Genomic DNA, 21,664 nt, shown 5'->3' with positions numbered 1-21,664 from the left:
AACGGTTTCTCACTGTCATGAAATTAGATGCATTGACAGGCGTTGCATAGGGAAAATATTTTTTTTTACTGAAGGTCCAACCCTGATAGGAAACAACCTTCAGTTCAGCTGGGTACATTACTGATAGAGCACCATCAGTGCTCAGTGTTTAGTCTAAGTGCCTCCATGGACGCTGACCCAAAATGCCTTGACATCTACACACTGAAATGCAAACAGAAGCATAATGACACACTGTATTTTTATCATATAAATCCAGAGTCTCAACTAGAAATTTCAATTATTTTTACAAATACAATTATGGGATTTTCTCTGACAAAGTCTTTATTACAATGTAGTGTTTGCTCATGTTTTCCTTTTTACTGAACAAACTGGACTTTTTATCCACTAAAAACAAATGTAGTCCTATTTTGAATTCTTCCAAGCTAAAAACCACACCCCTGCTGTGCACGTATCCGCTACGCAAGTTCATTCTGTCCCTCCCTTTGGTGTGTCAGTGGGACACTATCAGTTATTACTCTACTTCCCCTGTATAGCACTGAAGACAGTTTGAAGTTTACTGCAACATCACCCTCCCTGAGGGCTGGCACTCACTCACTGCAACTTGACCAAAAAAAAAAATGAGCAACAACAAAATGGCTTTTAAAAAACAAAACATGGTAAAACAGCTCTCTTTTATTTTTTTAATTTTATCCATCATTTACCTTGTGATTACTCAAAGAAGAAGCTGCATTCAGAAAAGGCAGGTAGACATGACAAACGTGTTCATAAAGCCGGATGTTGGCGAACTGCGAGCTTGTTCAGCCGTCTTCCAAGGAGATATGGACGGAGTAGACGAGAAACACTTCAGCCGGCTCCTCGCTTCCAAGAAGAGAACAAATCGTTTATCAGAGTCCTTCTACCTTAATGCAACTGCGGACTGTCAAGCGTACATCAGAGACAGAGGTTTTATAACGGTTCATCTGAGTGAGGAGGAAAAAGACTTCCCAATTGCTTATTCGATGGTGATCCATGAGAAGATTGAAATGTTTGAGAGGCTCTTGCGAGCTATTTACACTCCTCAGAACGTGTACTGTGTTCATGTAGACCTAAAGTCATCAAAGATCTTTGCCGAAGCTGTCAAGGCTATCGTGTCTTGCTTCCCCAATGTGTTTGTGGCCAGTAAGTTGGAGAGCGTAGTCTACGCCTCTTGGTCTCGAGTTCAAGCTGACATCAACTGCATGGAGGACCTCCTCAAGTCTCCTGTCCAGTGGAAGTATCTGCTTAACACTTGTGGTATGGATTTTCCCATTAAAACCAATGCAGATATTGTCCGGTCTCTGAAGCTGCTTAATGGAAAAAATAGTTTGGAGTCTGAAGCCACAAACACGTACAAACAGCATCGCTGGATGTATCACCATAACATCACAGACACGGTCATTCGGACAAATGTTAGGAAGAGCCCTCCACCAATCAGCAGCCCCATGTACTCTGGCAATGCCTACTTTGTTGTCACACGGGCATTTGTGGAGTATATACTCAAGAGTGAGGAGACTAAGAACTTAATGGAATGGGAGCAGGACACATATAGTCCAGATGAACACATGTGGGCTACGCTACAAAGGATGCCCAGAGTGCCTGGATCTAACCCTCCAAATGAAAAGTATGATGAATCAGACATGCTGGCCATTGCGAGGCTGGTGAAGTGGAGTTATCACGAGGGGGACATGAGACAAGGTGCCCCATATGGCCCCTGCAACGGAGCGCACAGACATGCCGTGTGTGTTTATGGAGCTGGAGACCTGAAATGGATTGTGATGCAGAAACATCTCTTTGCTAACAAGTTTGACCCAGAAATTGATGACGTTGCTGTAAAATGTATGGAGGCTTATTTACAATACAAAGCTATTCAAGGTCAGTCATTATTGACGATTAAAAAGGAAACTATAAAGAAATAATATTTACAGAATGTTTTATTTTAGATATATTGTACAATTTACCATTATTTTATTATATTTATTTGTATAATATTTAAACTTTTCTGTTGTTTAGGTTCACTTGTCTCGAAAACCGAACAGCAACATCTTGAATGTTGGCTCACACTTATAATAGTTTTATAAACATTGCTTAACCATACGAACATTAGTGATATGAACTGGTATTAGTGATATGAACGGTTATCTCAACGGTAAATAAAAAGCTATTAATACAAGTTTAAAAAGCAAAACCAAGCATTCATGATTTATGTCCATCAATAGAATAATCTAAGTAGAACATATCAAATATACAGTAATCTTTACTATTTCTGACTGCAAGCAATTTGATTATAATTTGATTATGTGGTTTATCAACAGTGCAGCAGCAGTTCATTAAATCTGTGGTCACTTATTTTTAGTTTTGCACCGCTGATATATTGTGTTTCATACATACAATTTCAATATTATACATTCATCTCATCATTCAGCTTATCATTTTTAAGCCCAAGATTAACTAACTCGTGATTTTCTAAAAAAATAAACTCCAATTAAGACTCAAAGACTGTAAAAAAAAACAGTTTAATTATTCGTTTTTTAGTTGGGAACAAAAAATATGCTATTACAAAATGCACAAGTTGAGTTTTAATGTTGTCAGTATAAATGCACCAAAATGTGTGCAATTTTTAGAATAGCTGGATTTCAGCATGAAATACCCTAAAATGTGACATCCCTAGGGCTTGGGTATGCCTTGTTTGCACATGCTCATCAGTCTTAGACATTTGTAGGTAGGTGTGTGTGTGTGTGTGTGTGTGTGTGTGTGTGTGTGTGTGTGTGTGTGTGTGTGTGTGTGTGAGACACCTGTGTTGCTAATGTTTGACTCATTCTCGTTGGCGAGTGCTTGTTTAATATCCGTCTGGTGTGTGCTGTTAAAAATAAATGATTAAAGCTCTTGAAGGCCCCATAAGTTCTATGTGTTCACCATTAAACTGGTTCTGTTATTTTCAGCACTGATAAAATCTCTTGCAAGTCCTCTCTGAGAAATGATATTTTGCCTTATATATGCCTTAAAAGATTATATCAGCATACCTTTTTTAAATATTGAAAATCTGATGTTTAAACAGTTAAACAGCCAGGGATGTCATGCCATTCTCATCAATAAGCCAAAGAACCATCGATTGCACCTCACAATCACTTATCAGTTCGCATTCACCAGTTTATTAAACACTTCCACACACCTGGTCCCCAGCTCCCTGTTCCATAGGTACTCATCTCCTGTGTTTCCCATTTGAGCCCTGTATCTGGGTCCACTTCTACTGACCTTTCTGTCTGTTCTCCCTGGTCACAATAGCTTTTAAACAGGTCATAATAACTATACAGAAATTTTATCATGAATTATATGAAGGTATTTGGCTTTTGTTGTCTACCTTGCAAATATTAAAAGCTGCATGCTTTTCATAGATTTAAGGGCTGATGGGGCATTTCAGGCCAGAACAGCTTTATTAGAACATTATGCCAAACAACATTTTACAATTTGTTGGTCTCATTGAGCTCAAGGCCTGTGATTGTATGTAATGGTAATTGTTACACTAGCCGCCTGATCTCATCAGTCATGTTCATTCTATGATTCCCTGTATGTCTGTGACTTTGTGTTGATGTGAACTATTGTGACTGCTGTGATGGAAATGCAGAATCTGCTCTTACAGAGAAGTATTTTCAAGAACATAGCATGCGACTGAAATAGGAAGTTTGAGGTCATCCTTTGGGTCAAGGAGACTAGACAGAGAGAAGGCGAGAGTGAAGACATGTGCCAGGCTGGTGGCTCCATGTTCCAGACAGACAGCAGGCCCAGCAAGAACATGTTCCCCTGAGAGTGGCAGAATTTATTCTTACAGTCCCTTGTTTAGCATTTATATATTTAATCCTGACATTTAATGACAACTACATCATCTGACTGTAATTGTGCTGACATGTTTCAATTGTGCTGACATGTTTCACATGACCGACCAGCACTTACTGTATAAAAGGGCTGGAGGTTTGAACAATAAACTAGAGTGATTTGGTGAAGTAACCATTGTGTGTGTGTGTGTTGCTTTAACTATCACTCTCCGAGCGCTCGTATTTTTTCTTACAGAGAGACCCCGGTTGTTGTGACGGAGAATTTCCACGACAGTTTTGGCGACCACGAAGGGACCTCCTGAGTGAAGGATCTGACTCTTCAGAGAAGGTAATTCACCAGCGAGGTTTGTGAATCATTAAGGCAAGTGTGAATTGTTGTTAGACGCCTGTTGTGCTGCAGGTCACCCAGACGCCATAGTGTATATCCACAGTTGGTGGGTCAAAATAAGGAAGAGAAACACTTGGCAAACGAGGGGCACAAGGAGAGCCTCAGCAAGCTCCAGTTTGTGCAGCCCACAGTTAGATTCTTAGGGCATGACATTTCTGCAGAAGGAAAAACTCCTGCAGCATCAAGAACGGAAGCAATTGCGAAAATACCGAAACCACAGACAGTCAAGCAGCTTATGTCTTTTTTTAGGGATGGTGTTCTTAGTCGTTCATTCATTCCTAACTACTCTTGTGTTGAAACTCCCTTGCGGGCTCTGACCCGTGGACCAGCAACAGCAGCGGTTGAATGGACCAGTGAAGCTGAAGAAGCCTTCGTAACCTTGAAATTGGCGTTGCAGACTGCCCCCACCCTGGACATACGATCCCACACGGCCCTACACACAGACGGTCGATGAAAAGAATGGTTGTATGACTTCAGTTCTCTTGCAGAAACACGGGGATCGACAGAGACCAGTTGCTTATTTCTCTTGTAAACTTGACCCTGTTGCAACAGGGCTTCCATTTTGTCTGCGTGCTGTGGCCGCAGCAGAGAAGGCAGCATCCCCAGAGGTGGGGACTCGAGTCACATGACTTGGACTCGAGTCAGACTCGAGTCATCAATATTAAGACTTTTGACTTGACTTGAAAAAATATTCAGAGACTTAGACTTGACTTGGACTTTTACACCAATAACTTGCGACTTGAATTGGACTTGAACCTGTTTACTTGCAAAGACTTGATTTTTTAACCCCAAATCTAAATTTTAAAACGCATATTAATATTTATAAAGTGCGCCCCATTAATTTAATTTCCGTCTTTCTGACGCAGACCGGTCCTCTGCTTTTCCACACTCTGTACGTTGTGTGTGTGTGTGTGTGTGTGTGTGTGTGTGTGTGTGTGTGTGTGTGTGTGTGTGTGTGCATGAGCTGCAGCACAACCAATCAAATGGGGGGGGGGGGTCAGCGAACGTGAATTGTTACCGGGCGGGGTGTAAAATGGACACAAATTAAGTATTATATCGCGATCGATCGATTGCCAGTGGTTGGCGCCAGAGCAAACTAGTAACTCATTGAATCATAGATGTGGATCAGAGGTAAATAAACTACATTTTTTTTCGGCGTGAGAAATCGGATGTGTGGCGTGAGAGCGTGTGAAGGCGGTCAAATGCGTGTGTCTCACGCTCAATGCGTGAGGGTTGGCAACCCTGGATTCTGTATCTGAACTCAGAGCCTCTCTCTGTCACCATCATAATATCCAGTTCTATCTCAGCATGGATTGTGATTTTGAAATCGAGAAAAAAATATATTGACAAAAGTGGAGCGAGTTTTCAGCTATGGGGACATCATTCTACGGCCTCATCGTGCACAAATGACATACAGACTTTTGGCCAGTTTGGTCTTTTGCAAATGCAATGCAGAATAGTTTACTGAAATGTCTAAAGTTGCAGATTCCTGTTAATTGTTCAGTTCTTATATTTGTTTGTCTTGTGTCACTCACACATGTTCTCCAAGAAACCAGATAAGAGAAGAGAGGGAAAAATGCTGTTATGGTTCTTTGTATTGTACTGTGAAAATATCAGCACTTTTTATTTGAACATGGAGTTCTACTTATGACTCACAGAATATTTATTTCTGGAAAATTGTAGTTTAAAGTATGAATATTTTTGCAGCTAAGTTTAAAAAATTGAACTGTGCAATAAAGAGGTGTAATTTTAATTTTTTTTATACTTCGTGTTTTCAGTTGCACATGTTTTATCAAGATTTGAGGAGAATACAGATTTAAAAAAGAACACATGTCTATTATTTACATTTAAAATATACCTGCAACATTGGTAAAAAAAAAAAAAAAAAAAAAAAAAAGACTCGAAAGGACTTGAAATTCCAAGTTTCAGACTTGGGACTTGACTTGACGGTTGCCTGTCTTGACTCGAGACTTGACTTGAGTTGACTGTCTTTGCTTGAGACTTGAGGATAAAGACTTGGACTTACTTGAGACTTGCAAAACACTGACTTGGTCCCACCTCTGCGAGACATTGTGGGCTATTCAACACTGACATTGCTAGTCCCACACTCCATTTCACTTCTGCTTCTTGAAAAGAAGACATCACACTTGTCCACTCAGCGATGGCTGAAATTCAACACTGTGTTGCTTGACATGCCCAACATAATTGTTCTAAAATGCACTGTTCTTAACCCCGCTACACTCTTGCCTACAGAGGAAGATGGTGAACCACATGACTGTGTTGCTGTGACTAATATGTTGTGCTCCACTACATTGGATCTCAAGGAGGAGCCTCTGGACAATACTGATTGCATCTTCTTTGTCGATGGGTCAGCATCCAGGGATCCCATCATCTCTCTGTGCGAGCCGCGGAGCTGTATGCCCTGACACAGGCGTGCAAATTGGCTGAGGTCAAGTCTGTTACAATCAACACTGATAGCATGTATGCGTTTGGGGTAGTTCATGATTTTGGGGGCGATTTGGAAACATCGCAATTTTCTCACAAGCTTGTGCTCGATCTCCAATTGCCGTCTGCTGTTGCTGTGTGATTAGTGTGCCGCCCACTCTAACGGCGTTGATTCTGTTTGTAGAGGGAACCAAGCTACGGATGCAGCTGCCAAGAAAGCCGCTCTACAGCCACGAGAGTTCCTCTTTTGACCTTGAACTCACCCCCTCCCTCTGTCTCACAGATCTGCAGCGCACAGCCACACAGGAGGAGAAGGCGGCTTGGAGGAACGCAGGCTGTGCTTTTAGGGACAGCGTGTGGCGCTGCCCCTCGGGCCGGCCGTGCTTGCCAGCATTCATGTTTCCTTATTATGCTACGTTGACCCATGGGAAGGCTCATGTGTCAAAAGGGGGGATGAGTGACCAGTTAAAATCTCATTGGTTCACGCAGGGGTTTGCTGTCTATGCTCAGAAGTTTTGTCAGCAATGCGTGATATGTGCACAACACAATGTAGGAAGAGGAACACAGATGCAACAAGCAGCACACCCAACACCTGAGAAACCATTTGATCACTTGCAGATGGATTTTGTGGAGCTCACGCCAAGTGAAGGAAAGAAGTATTGTCTGGTAATAGTGGGCATGTTCTCAAAATGGGTTGAGGTTTTTCCCACAGCAAAACAAGATTCGGATGCTGTAGCAAAGGCCCTGGTAAAAGAAATCATTCCTAGGTGGGGCATTCCAAGTAAAATATCCAATGATAATGGAACCCCTTTCATCAGTGGGGCCTTGAAATCGGTAGGCACATTCTTGGGGATTGACATGAGACAACACTGTGCACTGTCACCCAGCAAGTGCGGGGGCCGTTGAGAGAGAAAGCGGCAACATGTGTGCACGTGTGTGTGACCCCAGTTGTTGTGACTTGCACACATGCAATTTCCACGACACTGCCTTTTCTCGTTGGAGAGATTTAAAGAGAAGGCATGCAATTATGTGCTATATAGTTTGCTGTACACTATATCCAAGTCTGCAGGCAAAATTATACTATCATTATTATGCATGTCTGTAAATGTGTTTTCTAGTGAGCTTCTGTTCCTAAGTATTGTATACTTATGGATTTAAATATATCACACACGTAATGCGGTAAAATGGGCCAGAAACGTTGGATAACATTATTATTGCTGGAAGAACAACCCAAAGATGTAGTCAAAAACAGGCCAAGATCAAAACTGACATAATCAGATTATCAAAGCAGAAAGGGTTCTAAAGACAATCCCAATTGTCCAAAAACAACACCAGAACGAGCAGCCCTGAATGCAACAGCTTGTATGTTTGCTTAATTGCATTGTTTATTCTTTGATCATCTTCACTTGATCTCATATGACCTCACTGCTATGAACATGTTGAATTCCATGAGATTTATCTACTCCAATGTATTTAAACATCATGATTGGTCAATGTTAAGCATTCAGAAAGCTTATTGGCCAATGGCAATCATAATTTTTGACATGCGCTATATTGCCAAATGTATTCACTCACCTTCCTTGACTCACATGAGTTTAAGTGACATCCCATTCCTAATACATAGGGTTCAATATGACGTTGGTCCACCCTTTGTAGCTAGGTTGTAACCGACTCAAATTATTAATAATCAAATAAGTTGTAATCCACTCTAAATAAACAATTAAATAAACTACAAACCAGTATTAAACTCCTCAGAAAATTAGATAGCTACTAAAAAGTAGCTATTTTTTTCTTCTTTCATAAGGATCCAAGCAAGAGTGTTTTCACACTCTTATTATTATTTTTTTTTGCTACGTTGAAAGTAAAACTTCCTACCACGGTATGCTCAGGACATATATTTCTTTATTCAGACTCTAAAGTAGAACATTGCTAACTGACCCACCTAAACCAATTTCTCATTCTTCCTTTGTTGTATGCACAAGGAGATTTGTGTGTTCCTTGCTTACTAGGTTACATGGTCAAGAGGATTTTTGACCATACTTCCAGAAGTGCATTTGTGAGGTTACCAGAGGTGGACATTCCAGGTTCAGAAAGTAAAAGTCCTTCCCAGGATTTTACTCAAGCTTGCTGGATTTTCTAATTAGGGCAAGTCAGGTAAAATCCGGGGAATCTACACAATCCAGGAAGCCTGAGCAAAATCTTGGCGAGGACTTTTACTTGGAATGCCCACTGGAGGTCACATACTGATGTTGGAAGAGAAGGCCTGGCTCTCAGAACACTTTTGGCTTGCTCATTAGGGATCTGGACCCATACAATTGTAAAGCTGCTTTGTGACGACGTGTGTTGTGAAAAGCGCTATATAAATAAATTTACCTTTGACTTTGACCTTTGGGATGAATTAGACTGGAGACTGTCGGGTTGAGGTCAGGAGGCAAGTCAAGTTCATCCACACCAGATTCTGCCATCCATGTCTTTATGGACCTTGCTTTGTGCACTGGTGCACAGTCATGTTGGAAGAGGAAGGGGTCAGCTCCAAACTGTCCCCACAAAGTTGGGAGTATGGAATTGTCCAAAATGTCTTGGTATGCTGAAGTATTCAGAGTTCCTTTAAAAAAAAAAAAAAAAAAACCCCACACCATAATCTCCCCTCCACCAAATTTTACACTTGGTACAATGCAGTCAGACAAGTAGCATTCTCCTGGCAACCACCCAAACACAGACTCATCCATCAGATTGCCAGATGGAGAAGCGCGATTCGTCACTCCAGAGAACACACCTCCACTTCTCTAGAGTCCAGGGGTGGAGCACTTTACACCACTGCACCATGGTGTTTAAAAGAACAGGGACGTTTCATGATATTTCAAAGAAGCATTCATGACTTTTATCTGCACATGCAAAATATGCAAACTTGCTGAAGTATTAATTTGCATATATCAGACATATTGTTTCAAAAATTCAAAAAATGTTTGATCCGAAGGTTCAGATGCTTGTGAATATTGTAACACCCAAATTGTGGAAATCGGGTGAAGAACCCAGGACTGGTCTGCAGAAGGGTTTCAGCACATTAAGCAAATTAGCATAAAGGTCTGAAGTTGAATGTTTCATCTCTTTTATTGCACTGCAATGTGGGAGAAAATCACAATATGCTAAATATGCTAAACCCCGCTTTTGAAGAATAGTCCTAGGATTGTAGTAAATTATGAGCAAATGGCAAAGTTCAGCAATTAAAATTTGTGGCTACAGATTTCTTATACTTGCTTGGGAATAACAAATGTTAGCAAATCATTATGTAGGTTTTACACTATATTTCTGTACTCACCCTTAATTTGCACGTGATAGTGAATTGGTAATCTGTAGTTTTAGAAATGTCTGGTGTTTATTTTAACCCATTACTGCAGCCATCCACATCAGTTTTCCGTCCCAACATCTTCACCTGAACTTATAAAATAATGAACACCAAACAAAACACTCCAGCCAGCACCATCACCGATTATTTGCATCAGGCCTAACACAAAAAGTGCACATGATGCCTCCAAGTGGCCATCATGTGAACATGAACACCGTTTCTGGAAAAGAAAAAGACTTGAAAACTATTTCTGATTGTGGTAGAAAACAGCTAGTGATCATTGACTCTGATTAACACTAATAAAAAATGTGATGGAATGACGCAATGATTTTTAGCTCAAAGCTTCTGAAGGAATCATATCATTTCATGTCAGAAAGTAATATGTTGTTCTATATTTCCAACAAAGATGACAACATTTTTTGAGTGGAAGTTTACTTGCAAGAAATATAACATACAAGAGCCCCTTCCCAAACATTTTAACAAATGTGAACTACAGAAGACAAACTAGTAACCTTGATCCTTTTCTCTAAGTGTTCGCAATCTCTGTGAGCAGAAAGACATTCAAGCTTTTCCTCATACAAAATTTATACAAGGTATTCAGCAGTAAACTGTAACAGGCATACTGTGAGATTTCAGTAAGCAAATGTAAAACCCAACAGGACTGTCTGAAGCAAAAATATATATATATTAAATCTCTCTCCTTGACCACCGTTTGAATATAAATATATACTTAAATGTAATGTCATAGAACATGCACCACCCATCTTGAAAACAGAGTGCCTTAAATATGAACGCATGACAAAGGGAATTCTGGAAAGAATTATGACTCGCTCAGTTCACAAATGACAGTATATAAAAATGCTTGAAGCACAGCTTTGAATACAACAAAGGATAAAAGTTCCACCATGTAACAGGCAATTGAGTCATAAAAGGCACTAACATCTTACACCCAAACACCCCGACACCCTCCCACCCACACACACACACACACACACACTCTCTCTCTCTCTCTACTCCACTTTGTCATTCTTCTCCAGCTTCACTCAGGCACTGCTGCTGCTCCTGTCTCCACTTTCCCATGCATGTCCTGGTCAATCCTACGGAAGAAATCCATCGAGTTACAAAGAGAAGACAAACGCTGGACTGTCAAAATAAAAGTCTTTTCAAAAGCGTATGCAACAGTACCTTTGAGGACATAAATAAGTATGATCAGAATGGCCGTCAGATCTTTGAGGCTTAACTCTCACTCACCTTGCCTCCTGAATTTCATTACATTCATATGGACATGTGCAGTAAAACACGTGTAGCACAGTAATGGTTAGTGTAATCAAAGGAGATTATATTTTAGGTGCTTTTGTACAAACAAGCAGAGCAGGAATAATCCAGTGGCTGTAAACCTAAATCTAACATTCATTAGATTCATGAACCTTTTTCAGACAATGAAAATCCAATTTCTTTCAGTTCAGTTCAATCTTTGAAAGGACGTCTATGTTCCTTCCTTCAGCTGATGTAAGCGGGCACAGCCGAGATGTCATGGTTGGGCATCACGGGTGTTTTGTGTACCAACGTCACAAGGATTCATCTCTGATTTGTACCAACTGGATAAAAAAGTGTGTTTATATACATAATCAATGCTCATTCTTGTGCAGTGTTAGGTCTCTTTCTGAGCTTGGAAAAAATGCTAATACTCTGCATGACTGTGGGTGAACCAGATCTACCTGAATTAGGTGGAAACCATTATGCATTTCCCTCCGTGCCATTCTGCATGCTAGTTTAACTGGAATGTCTGCACACATAGCAGTGACGTGTAGAGGGCCAGGCAGGACAGAGTGATGCATGCAGCTAGCAGTGAAGCGTGCATGTGACACAAACCCCTCACGTGACTAAACAAACCAGAACCACTGGTGTCTTCTGAAGTCCTCCAATCTGCCCCCTTTAGCATGAAAATAGCAGAGCTATACCTACCGTTCATTTACCCTACATCACAGGATGACACACCTTCAATGTCCAAATCTGGAGGTTATTAATTCTTTGGGTTAAAGATTAGCAGGGTGCATTTTGAAGGAACTATGACAAAATAAACAGTAATAGCAAAGCAAAGGTGATGACTTTGCTTTAGAACTGCAGGCATTAGAAAGACTCCTCTCTCTAAGAACCACATTCTGTTACACCTGGTTTTATGATCCATTTAACTTTATGAAAATATAACCTGTTGGCAGTTGCCTTTTTTGTTTGGTGACAGTGAACCGCTGGTGTAAGGAACAGTGGTAATAAACAGCCATCATTAGGTTCACCATGCTGTTAGTGACGACAACATAAGTGTTTAAATCCTTCAACAGAGGTCAAAAGGGTAAAGGGGACCGTGTCAGCACATTATGATCAAGCAACAAACATGCTCGAGGATTGTTTTGATTTGTCAAAACAAATCAGATGTTAGTTTTGTGCAATGCAAGTAATGGCGACAGAGCCCTGGCGAAAGGCCTAGAGGAATATACCGATACCTTTTATGTGATTTCCTATTTTTTTCTTCATCAAACCTTAGAAATGGAGCAGGAAGAAGGAGGTAAGGCGTAAGAGGGCGTCTGAGGGTCACCAGCCAACAGCAATCACGCAGGGCAACAAGACACATGGGCCATTCAGCCCTCGGGTGCAGACAGAGTTCGTTAATGCGATTACGGAAACACGAGCATGATGTGAAGGGTCGGACGTAGAGGCACATTCAACATCCGTGGTGGACATTTCTCAGCTAAAGCTAACGAACTGTACAGTGATGCCTGTACACCCCCCCCCCCACCCCATGTTTTCATTTATTTCAAAATGTACAAGTTAAAAATGTGGCCCATGTGTGATTTTCTCCATTTTTGAGATTTTTCATTTTGAAACTTAAGAGTTGTGCAGCACATCATTTAAACCATCTAACCAAATGCCCTCTGCCCTGAAGTTCTCATGCCAAAGAGACATGATTGTATCCAGCTGGCCAATGGAGACCAATTAAACACTGATATTTGTGAGATATCAAACATCTTCAGTCTCAGGTCTTCTGCTGGCATAAGGGTTTTTAACCTGGAGAATACGTGGCCAATCTAAGTTTTTATTTTCATCTCACAGCATCACACGTGAATGTTCTAGCTCAGCTCACACAGACACACAAATCATCATTCCCTCCAAGGAACTGGAATAACCGGTGTGCACTTTACTTTTAAAATGCAGCAGTTGCTTTCTGGTAGACATTTTTAGACACTTTTGACAGAGAACATTCCAGCTTAGCTGGGTCAGCTGCTTTTCAGCGCGTGAGATTCAGATGAGCACTGCAGTTAGCTAAGGTACACGCGCAGGCCACTGCAGTTAGCTAAGGTACACGCGCAGGCCACTGCAGTTAGCTAAGGTACACGCGCAGGCCACTGCAGTTAGCTAAGGTACACGCGCAGGCCACTGCAGTTAGCCAAGGTACACGCGCAGGCCACTGCAGTCCCTCCAGGTTGTCTTTGCGGATTACTCATTACTGTTGGAGGCAATTCAGAATTAGAAAAACGTGACTGTGATTTAGCAGAACACCAAACCAACACCAAATTTCTAACCCATTAGAAAACTGCGGAAAATGTCATGGCACTTTTACAGCTCAAAATGTTCAGCTTTCATATGGCTTGTTCATTTTCAAAATGGTGCTCCTAAACTATGGGTTAAATACAACCAGAAATAAAAAGCAGAAAGAAAGCAAGTCTAAAGATACTCCAGAGGCAGGAGCTGAGCCGTGAGAAGTGCACACCTGAACAGGTACCACGTCTTTATTCAGAACAGTTATATTTAGCAGCCTGAACATTGTGATTACCCCTAAATTATCTCTATAAATAAGATAAAATTATAAGATGTCCTTAGATGATATTCACAACTAATAGATACACTGAATTACCCTGTTCCCCAAACACCAGGTCTTGCACCGACTGCTATTTCTAGGGCTTATTTACCTTTTTTGTTTATTTATAGGTTCCTCCTCCTCGTTGGTAATACCAATTTGAAAAATATGCAAAAAGGGAGAAAACCGTACGGGAGCAGATATGTTTAATGGCCACACAGCTACCACAGCCACAACAACAGGACAAAGGAAGACCAAGACAAACACTGAGGGAGAGACTTACTGCTTGATGCATTCTGGTATGGACACGTATTCCATTGGCACAAGCTCGGTGAGCTCCGAGAGACTGTACACAAATCTAATCTTCTGGCTAAATTTGGAGCTGAAACGACAGATGAAGGTGACAGTCTGCATAATGAAACCGCTCACTTCATAAAAAACAAGTCATACGAGAACCGAACTGGCATTTACCTTATAAAAGGTTTGGTGAGGGTGAGGAGAGTGCGAATGAACCAGGATGGATGGACTATTATCAGAGATTTCAGATTCTTCCTCAGCCTGTAACGGAGAACGTGTCGGCTCTTAACAAAGCAGAGCAAATAACTGGTGCTGATGCCAAATTCAAGGTCAGGACTTAGAGAAGAGCAAGAACGAAAACGCCAGAACGCAAAAACACAACTAGCAGATCTTCTGCAAAAGATCTTATCCTACGCCCTCAACAGTTATTACACAACCGTTTCCTGTTTGAAGAGTACTTATTAATCAACAACCATCACATGTAGTCAGACAAAAAAAATGCTTGCAGGATTAAAGTGTCTTGCAGGCTTTTTATTGCACTCTAGGTCACTGGAGATGTCTGGTCAGAGTCAGCAGAGGGAGTATCACCTCCGGTCTATCTGCTGGTAGCATCTCCTGAGCCAGCCCACACTCGGCATCCTACGGCGGGAGGTGGCGCCGTTCAGATACACGATCATGTAGTTCTCAGCCACCAGCAGCTCCAGAGTGCCGATCACATACCTGCACAGGTAAGACACCATCAATCCACATGGCTCATACAGTTAAGGGGCGCATTACCAAAGCATGCTAACAAAACCAAAACACATATACAAATGAGTCCATATACATATATACAATTAGTCTTTAATGATTAAGAAAGAATGCACTTTTCATCTTATCTGGGGTTTTCTCTCAGGTACAGCAAGACAAGTTGCTAGTGGTCTTCGTGAGAAGAACCCAAAAGGGAACTCACTTGAAGAGATTGTCCATGATGTATCGGTAGTTTGGCTGATTGCTTTCGGGCATAAAGCAAACTGAAAACACGATGATGGCATTCAGTCCATCTCCGTAGTAACCTGTCAAATAGAGCCACATCTGAGTGTGTCTGCAAGCTATCCTCCAAATCCACACACTGCTGCTTTTTAACATCGCATAACAGACAGTACTGCAAGCCACGCGATTCAGCTCCACTCAGACAACAAGTCAATACAGCAATCTTGACTGTGCACGGCTGAGTTGATCACACGGAGTTGAACAGGCCTTGAAAATTTATTAACAAATGAAGCAAAAACATGAATTGTAAAAGCAGCTGAGAAAATATAAAAAATTAGTGCAAAAAAGATGAGCCTTTCTCTAAAGTCAGTAAAGTCAGTCTTATTTGTCCTTATTTGTTTTGTGTTGCCCTGGTCTGCCCTGTACCGGAGGGGCGTGGCTGAACGTGTCTCGTAGCACTGCACATGCACACAGGGCCACAGCACAGGGCAGAGAACTGTGCTTTTAATATCACAAAACAAGGTGCCGTTGACATTTATAGACCACGGGAAGTAAACACTAAAGGTGTAAAACATTTTTCCAAGCTCTTCATAGCCAGCACAAAAGGACAGAAAGCTAGCGTGGCTGGCCCGAGCTCGCTAGTGCGGTGCGGTTCCTCACCCCCGTGGCTGATGACCCGTTTGTAGGGCTCGATGGCCTTCATGTCCACCCTGTGCTCCTGCTCGCCGATGCGGAAGACCCTCCAACGGCGGCCCTCATCACGCTCGTCCGAGGCGGAGTACTCCTTCACAGACTCCACCCCTTTCTGCAGCAGGTCTGTGCTCTTTGGCTTCGGGAGATCGTCTGAAGGACGAGGACGACGGGCATTAGGAACTCTGATGTCTCCGCATGTGTCAGAGTGTGTGTGTGTGTGTGTGTGTGTGTGTGTGTGGTGGGGGGGATTCCCTGAGGGGCCGTGGCACTGCGTCCTAGTTATGGCTGTACATATGTTCACGTTACCAGGAACTGCATGTACGAAACCCTCAGGTGCTATTGTGTTACTCAGGCTAAAGTAGACACACCCTAATGCAGGATTTAGCTCGCCCAAGAGTAATCATTACTGTTCCAAACTGGCCAAAACGCCATCCACCTTAGATCATGTTCGTTTCAACGCAACTATTACATTTTCTTCAAGTCAATACTTGCTTTAGTTCTCAAGACCTTCTGGAGATGAAGCATGCCTGCAAATATCTGCTAGCTACCTGCACTAAATGAACCAAAAAGAACAACAACAAACAAACAACAACAAAAAAAAAAGTAAACAGACCGACATTTTTCAACATTCAAACCAAACATACACAATCATTACTGTATAAATATCACAGATCATGTTTACATGCATACTGACCAACACTCTCACTGACCATTCATTCTAAAAACCATCAAACCTTAACACAAGTGAATTATGTCTGTTTGAAGTAAAAAAAAAAAATGTTTCTGAACTGGAGGGGTGGAAAATTAAATAAGTAATCAGAAGGCATTCCCAAAGAAGGTCAAACATGTATGTAAACACAGGTGATTGGCAGATAGAAGTGAAGATGTGACAGAAGTAGGTGTGATCTCAAAAGATCGCTGAGCATATAGTTCCTCATGTTTGAGATCATGACCATGAGACCAGTTCCTCATGTTTGAGACCACTCAGGCAGACAATGAGAGTGGCGTTAGGCTTGGGAGGGAGTAAACTCACTTTCCTCTTAAATACATAAAAATATATATATATATTTTTTTTTTCCATATTTCCTCCAACGTCTATATACTTCTACAGAAAATATTTTAATTTTAAATATTGTCAAAAAAAATTACAGGTTGATTTACATATAATGATTTGCATACATTAAAGACCATGCAAAAATCAAATATTTTAAACCATGAAATGAACACATGAACCATGATGCAAAAGAGATCGACTTGATTATTATTCACTGATTCACTATTCGACAGGCTTTCAAAAAACAACAAAAACAATAAAATAATATATCAAATCAACGTGGCATGGGTTGACATGGAGGGCTGCCCAGGTAACCTTACCACAGAGTGAAGGCCAGCGGCCAACTCCCAACCCCTGAGACAATCCATCCAGGACAGGGAGGGCAGCAGCGTAGTGGAGACACAGAACAAGAACACCGTTTAACCACGAGCTAGTGTGCACCGCCCGTCCTGCAGGACCTGCAGGGACCGTCTCTCATAACATGAGACAATGTGAGACACACAGCCCGGGCCTTAAGAAGGACTGCATGGACAAGAGCTTAAAGAGATTCCCACATCATCAGCTTTGACTACTAGTCAACACCAATGGACCAACAGCTGCCAGAACTCACTAATGATTAAAACTGGGCCCGAGGAATCTTAAGAGGTAACGTACTTGAGAAGCTAACTGGGTTTTGTCCCACGCCCACCATTCTTACCTTCCCACTCAAACTCGTTGCTGTTGTCCGAGGGGGTGTCCATGCCGTCCAGGTCCAACTCTGTACTTTCGTCCAGCTCATCGGAAAGCAGAGATCCCTCGCTGCGATCCAGGTTCAGACTGATGTCTGGGGCCAAGAGTCTTCGCTTGGTGCGTTTGCCACTGCTGGACCCATACGACTGCGGAGCTGCAGAAGAGGAACAGTTTGGCAGTGAGGTCCGGTGGAAAGGTGGGTCCAGATAACTTACCACACGCAAACAGCAGTAGAACTTTAGAATGTATAGTTTCCTTGGAGATTTCATAGAAGTTCAAGCACTACGTCACTGGGTCATACCCGAGTCACCTTCTCCAGAGGTACCAGTGAAGAGATCATCATCATCAAGATGAATGTCTCCTTCTTCTGGCAGAGGTCTTGAAATGTACATAAAAAAAATGTTAGACATCACATCTTGCATTCTGGATATACAAGACACAAGCAATTTAGCCACTACACAATGGACTAGACCAAGTCTGTGGTACAAGTAGCCCTTTTGTTTGAATATAAAAGAATCTCCCTTTGAACACTTGCACATGTTTCGGCATACGACCTGAAAATGAGAAGCACATGTAGACATGGAGAGCAGATTCTGGCGTGCTTCCTTCACGCGTGTGGAGGTGTGTGGAGGTGTGTGGAGACCTGGTGGAGGTGTGGAGGCGTGTGGAGACCTGGTGGAGGTGTGGAGGTGTGCGGAGGTGTGTGGAGGTGTGTGGAGACCTGGTGGAGGTGTGGAGGTGTGCGGAGGTGTGTTACCTGGGGAAATCCTCATCCTGCCACTCTTCCTTTAGCTCCACCCCCTCCATCCTCAGCCGAGCCTCGGTAGTGGTGACCGATTCCTGTCGCTCGAGACTAAAACACGAAACAGACGATCACATTAAACAGAAATCCTTCATGTCTGAGCAGGTTTGACTAGTTTTTGTTGTTGTTGACATCACTGTGCGTGGACTAGCCACTGATTCACTCACAACATCCAACAGGCTAGGGCAAGAATTAATGTCCAAATCACGAAAGAGGCTCATTACCGTTACACCACCCGATTCACAGTATTGTTTATTATTCTAAATCCATCTTTGAAGTCAGCCTGTAACTCTGTTGCCTAATATGGTATCCAAGTGTGTCTGACCCCAAGCAGCAGTATTAGGGCTTATCTTATGCCACACAAATGACTTAACCACATGCAGGCAAGTGCACTGCATTCACATTACTCTTGATTCTGCATACGCAGTCATAGGTGGAGTAACTAAGTGCTAATGCAAACAAAACCTCAACCTACTTAATGAAAAACAAAATCTGTTGCTGACGGATCACAAATGACCATCATAATGAAGGAAGGAATGTCAGAGGAATTATTTTACATAGTTTCAAATGCATTCAGGGTATTGCAAGTCCAGCAATTCACAAAACAGGTCCAGTCCATCAGATAATAAATCAATGAGCAGCGCATTATTGCCAATTAACGTGTATCCAATAAAAAGCCCCAGAAATCCACGGAGTCAAAATCCCAAATACCTTAGCGAACACACGCAGGTTTTTCTTAAGTAAAAACTTTCTCAGTCAATCATTTTTAATGCTTTTTTAAATGTTGCAAATTAGAGTAATTTCGAAGACACTTGTGCTCCCTCTGTTTAGCCAAAGACTTGTTATGTCAGAAGTGGGTGGGACACAAACACTGGCAGCCTGTTGCCACGACACACATGGGATGGTACTCGAGTTGTCATGGGTAAACGTGTGCGATCGTTCGTGCCACCCTTCCTAGCAGAGCTACAAGAACCGAGTCAAGACAAATTATTTCATCATCTTCCGTGAAAACAAGCAGACACATCACAGCCTGGGTGCAGTGCGCCTGGGGGTCTACCTGCTGAGTTCACGAAACTAGTGTAGTTTCATTATCAATCAATCAATCAATCAATCGTTTCATTATCTCATCTTGAAGATGTGAATCCGAGTATAAACAAAACTGGCTCTGGGGGTTCACATCACGACACGTGGACGGCTGATGTCATTCCTAAAGTGGCGGTGACGTCACAAGTTGAAATGCCGTCACACGTCGAAATGACGTCATCGTGACGAAACCCAAACGTCACCGGGTCCCGTTTTTCTCACCCAGTAATATCGTAGCACCTCTTCACACACCCTCATAACGCGCGGTTTTAATCCGCCCTGAACTCACGAACACGGACAATAAAGGAGGCGGAGCTACCCGTCACGGCTGTCCAGCGTCGCGCTCTGCGCATGCGCCACTTTGGACGGAGTGGCGCTTCGCCTCCGCGTCGCTCCTTGTTTGTGTCCATTGTCTCGAGCCGCCGTTTCCGGTTCCGGTTCCAGAGCTCCCGGTCGGGCGGGACTGCGGGCGGCCTCGTCCCGGTCCTCCGTGGCGCGCGAAGCGTCTCGCGACTCTCCGCTCCCGTTCCTTCCCGACTCGTCTGGTGACGTTTCGGCGGTTCCGCGCGGGTCCGGTTCGGCGCGCGCGCTCGTCGGAACACTCTCCGTCTTATCTGTCTCCATGGTAGCCAGACAGGCAACTTAAAAGTTTCCTCTCGAGTAACAACAACAGCCGAAATAACTCAAAATAACACAAAATAACTCAAACTAACTCAAAATCTGAGACACTAGGAGCTGCCCAACTTCAGCCAGGCCAACTAGTCGTCTAACCAGCTCGTTAATAACCGCAACGTCCTGACATCAAACACACAACTATATCTCACTTAGTGGAAGCACAACAACATTAATCTAATATCTCATAATTCCCCAATAATCCGCTCCGTTATGGACCGAGGCGAGTGCTGGTCGTGGCCCGGTAGTGCGGACTCTCCTTCCTGCCTACTGCGGCTCCACTGGCCCACAGCTTCGGTTCTGGTCGATTACAGCCCAAACCTGGAGCCCCACACGCGACACAAGCGTGATCTAGTCGCCCCGCCGGCTACTGTAGACGCGGACAGGCGCCACAGCCCCGTGGATCAGCGTTTAATAGCATCGTTAGCGAACCGTCCGCGGTAGAAACTCTCGTTTCGGAGGCTTTTGTTGTGAATCAGGCGACCACAACCTGCGTGAAGTTTATTCCTGTATGAGTTTCAAAATAAAAGTCTCTCACGCCGTAGCACTGCGACCTGGGGCCTCATGTACAAAGACTTGCGTGGATTTCTTACTAAAAATTGGCGTACGCATAAAAAAATCCGGATGTATCAAACTGTGCGTACGCCGGAATCCACGCACATTTATTTTGTACATCCCAATCAACGTGGAATTGAGCGCACACGGTGACACGCCCCCCTATAAATATGCAAATTCATTTAAATTTGCCCTGCACCGGAGAAGTTTGCTCTCTGATCTATCACAAACCATGTCTAAACGGGGAAAAAAGAGGAACGTCACCGAATGTGAAAGTAGAGACGCTCCTGAATGAGGTAGAGGTGCGGAAAAATGTTTGTTTGGCACGTCGTGGCATTACGGAAAAGCGCAAAAGGTCTGAGTGGGATAGCGTGTGTGAAGCTTTAAATGTTGTGGGGTCAGAATAATGCACACTGGCAGAATAATATAATGCACCTAAAAACATCAGTGATGCGCTCACTAGCATCAGCGACTCAATAAAAGAGTTGGTTAAAATTTGCGCTGCGCATTAATTTGTCCTGACTCTGGGTCCACTGGTTGCTCCACCACCTCTAACAATGGCACGGCATACCTGTGCGCAACATTGTGCAGGACCCCACATGCCAGCGCTACCGGCTTTTCAGCTGCCCAATCGCCCTCTCCACGACTGACCGGGTGTGAGAATGGAGAGAATTGTATCTCTGCTCCCGGTCAGTCTGTGGATTACAAAGGGTCATCAGCCACGTCTTGAGCACGTAGCTGCTGTTTCCTAAGTAATTTAACAATTACCCATGTTTAAAATGAATTATTCTAAGCTGGAAATGTCAAATGCTTTTATTTAAATGCTTACATTTTGTTGCTTACCAAGTAGCCACCCGTCACACACTCTGCTAGCTTGTAATCTTATCCCAACCATGCAGTTTGTAAGGATGTACTAATCATTGGGTT

General features: G+C 42.8%; 2 protein-coding genes across 5 annotated transcripts; one reads left to right on the top strand and one right to left on the bottom strand.

Annotated features, from left to right (window-relative positions):
• The first annotated feature begins 514 nt into the window (after positions 1–514).
• Positions 515–10,688, top strand: gcnt3 (glucosaminyl (N-acetyl) transferase 3, mucin type). 2 transcript variants are annotated; one of them, XM_077007478.1, is made up of 3 exons: positions 515–1,890; positions 4,084–4,176; positions 6,965–10,688. In XM_077007478.1, exons 1-2 carry the CDS (start codon positions 618–620, stop codon positions 4,101–4,103), a joined length of 1,293 nt encoding a protein of 430 aa, XP_076863593.1. In that variant the 5' UTR covers positions 515–617; the 3' UTR covers positions 4,104–4,176; positions 6,965–10,688. The 2 variants fall into 2 exon arrangements, with proteins under 2 accessions (XP_076863593.1, XP_076863591.1); XM_077007476.1 differs by having other exon boundaries at positions 515–4,176.
• On the bottom strand, positions 10,492–20,681 carry bnip2 (BCL2 interacting protein 2). Of its 3 annotated transcripts, XM_077007475.1 has the most exons (12): positions 19,830–20,681; positions 18,383–18,478; positions 17,927–18,003; positions 17,594–17,779; positions 15,810–15,992; positions 15,130–15,232; positions 14,766–14,897; positions 14,352–14,438; positions 14,164–14,262; positions 12,529–12,564; positions 11,993–12,040; positions 10,492–11,124 (listed from the first exon to the last, which is right to left on the bottom strand). In XM_077007475.1, exons 1-11 carry the CDS (start codon positions 20,132–20,134, stop codon positions 12,028–12,030), a joined length of 1,317 nt encoding a protein of 438 aa, XP_076863590.1. In that variant the 5' UTR covers positions 20,135–20,681; the 3' UTR covers positions 10,492–11,124; positions 11,993–12,027. The 3 variants fall into 3 exon arrangements, with proteins under 3 accessions (XP_076863590.1, XP_076863588.1, XP_076863589.1); XM_077007473.1 differs by lacking the exon at positions 11,993–12,040; XM_077007474.1 differs by lacking the exons at positions 11,993–12,040; positions 12,529–12,564 and having other exon boundaries at positions 19,830–20,679.
• Between the last annotated feature and the right edge of the window lie 983 nt (positions 20,682–21,664).

The sequence above is a fragment of the Brachyhypopomus gauderio genome, chromosome 5 (genome assembly GCF_052324685.1).
Source record: "Brachyhypopomus gauderio isolate BG-103 chromosome 5, BGAUD_0.2, whole genome shotgun sequence".
In the NCBI taxonomy this organism is placed as follows: Eukaryota; Metazoa; Chordata; class Actinopteri; order Gymnotiformes; family Hypopomidae; genus Brachyhypopomus; species Brachyhypopomus gauderio.
Note: the sequence above shows the minus strand (reverse complement) of the source record. Positions and strands in the feature narration are given on the sequence as shown.

Coding starts and splice junctions, on each gene's coding strand:
- gcnt3 (XM_077007476.1), top strand. CDS start 618: ATGAGCAACAACAAAATGGCTTTTAAAAAACAAAACATGGTAAAACAG.
- bnip2 (XM_077007473.1), bottom strand. CDS start 20,134: ATGGAGACAGATAAGACGGAGAGTGTTCCGACGAGCGCGCGCGCCGAA. Junction 14,439..14,765: donor TACCAGCAGATAGACCGGAG/GTGATACTCCCT, acceptor TCTCCGTTACAG/GCTGAGGAAGAATCTGAAAT. Junction 11,125..12,528: donor AATAGGAAATCACATAAAAG/GTATCGGTATAT, acceptor TTTCTTCCGTAG/GATTGACCAGGACATGCATG.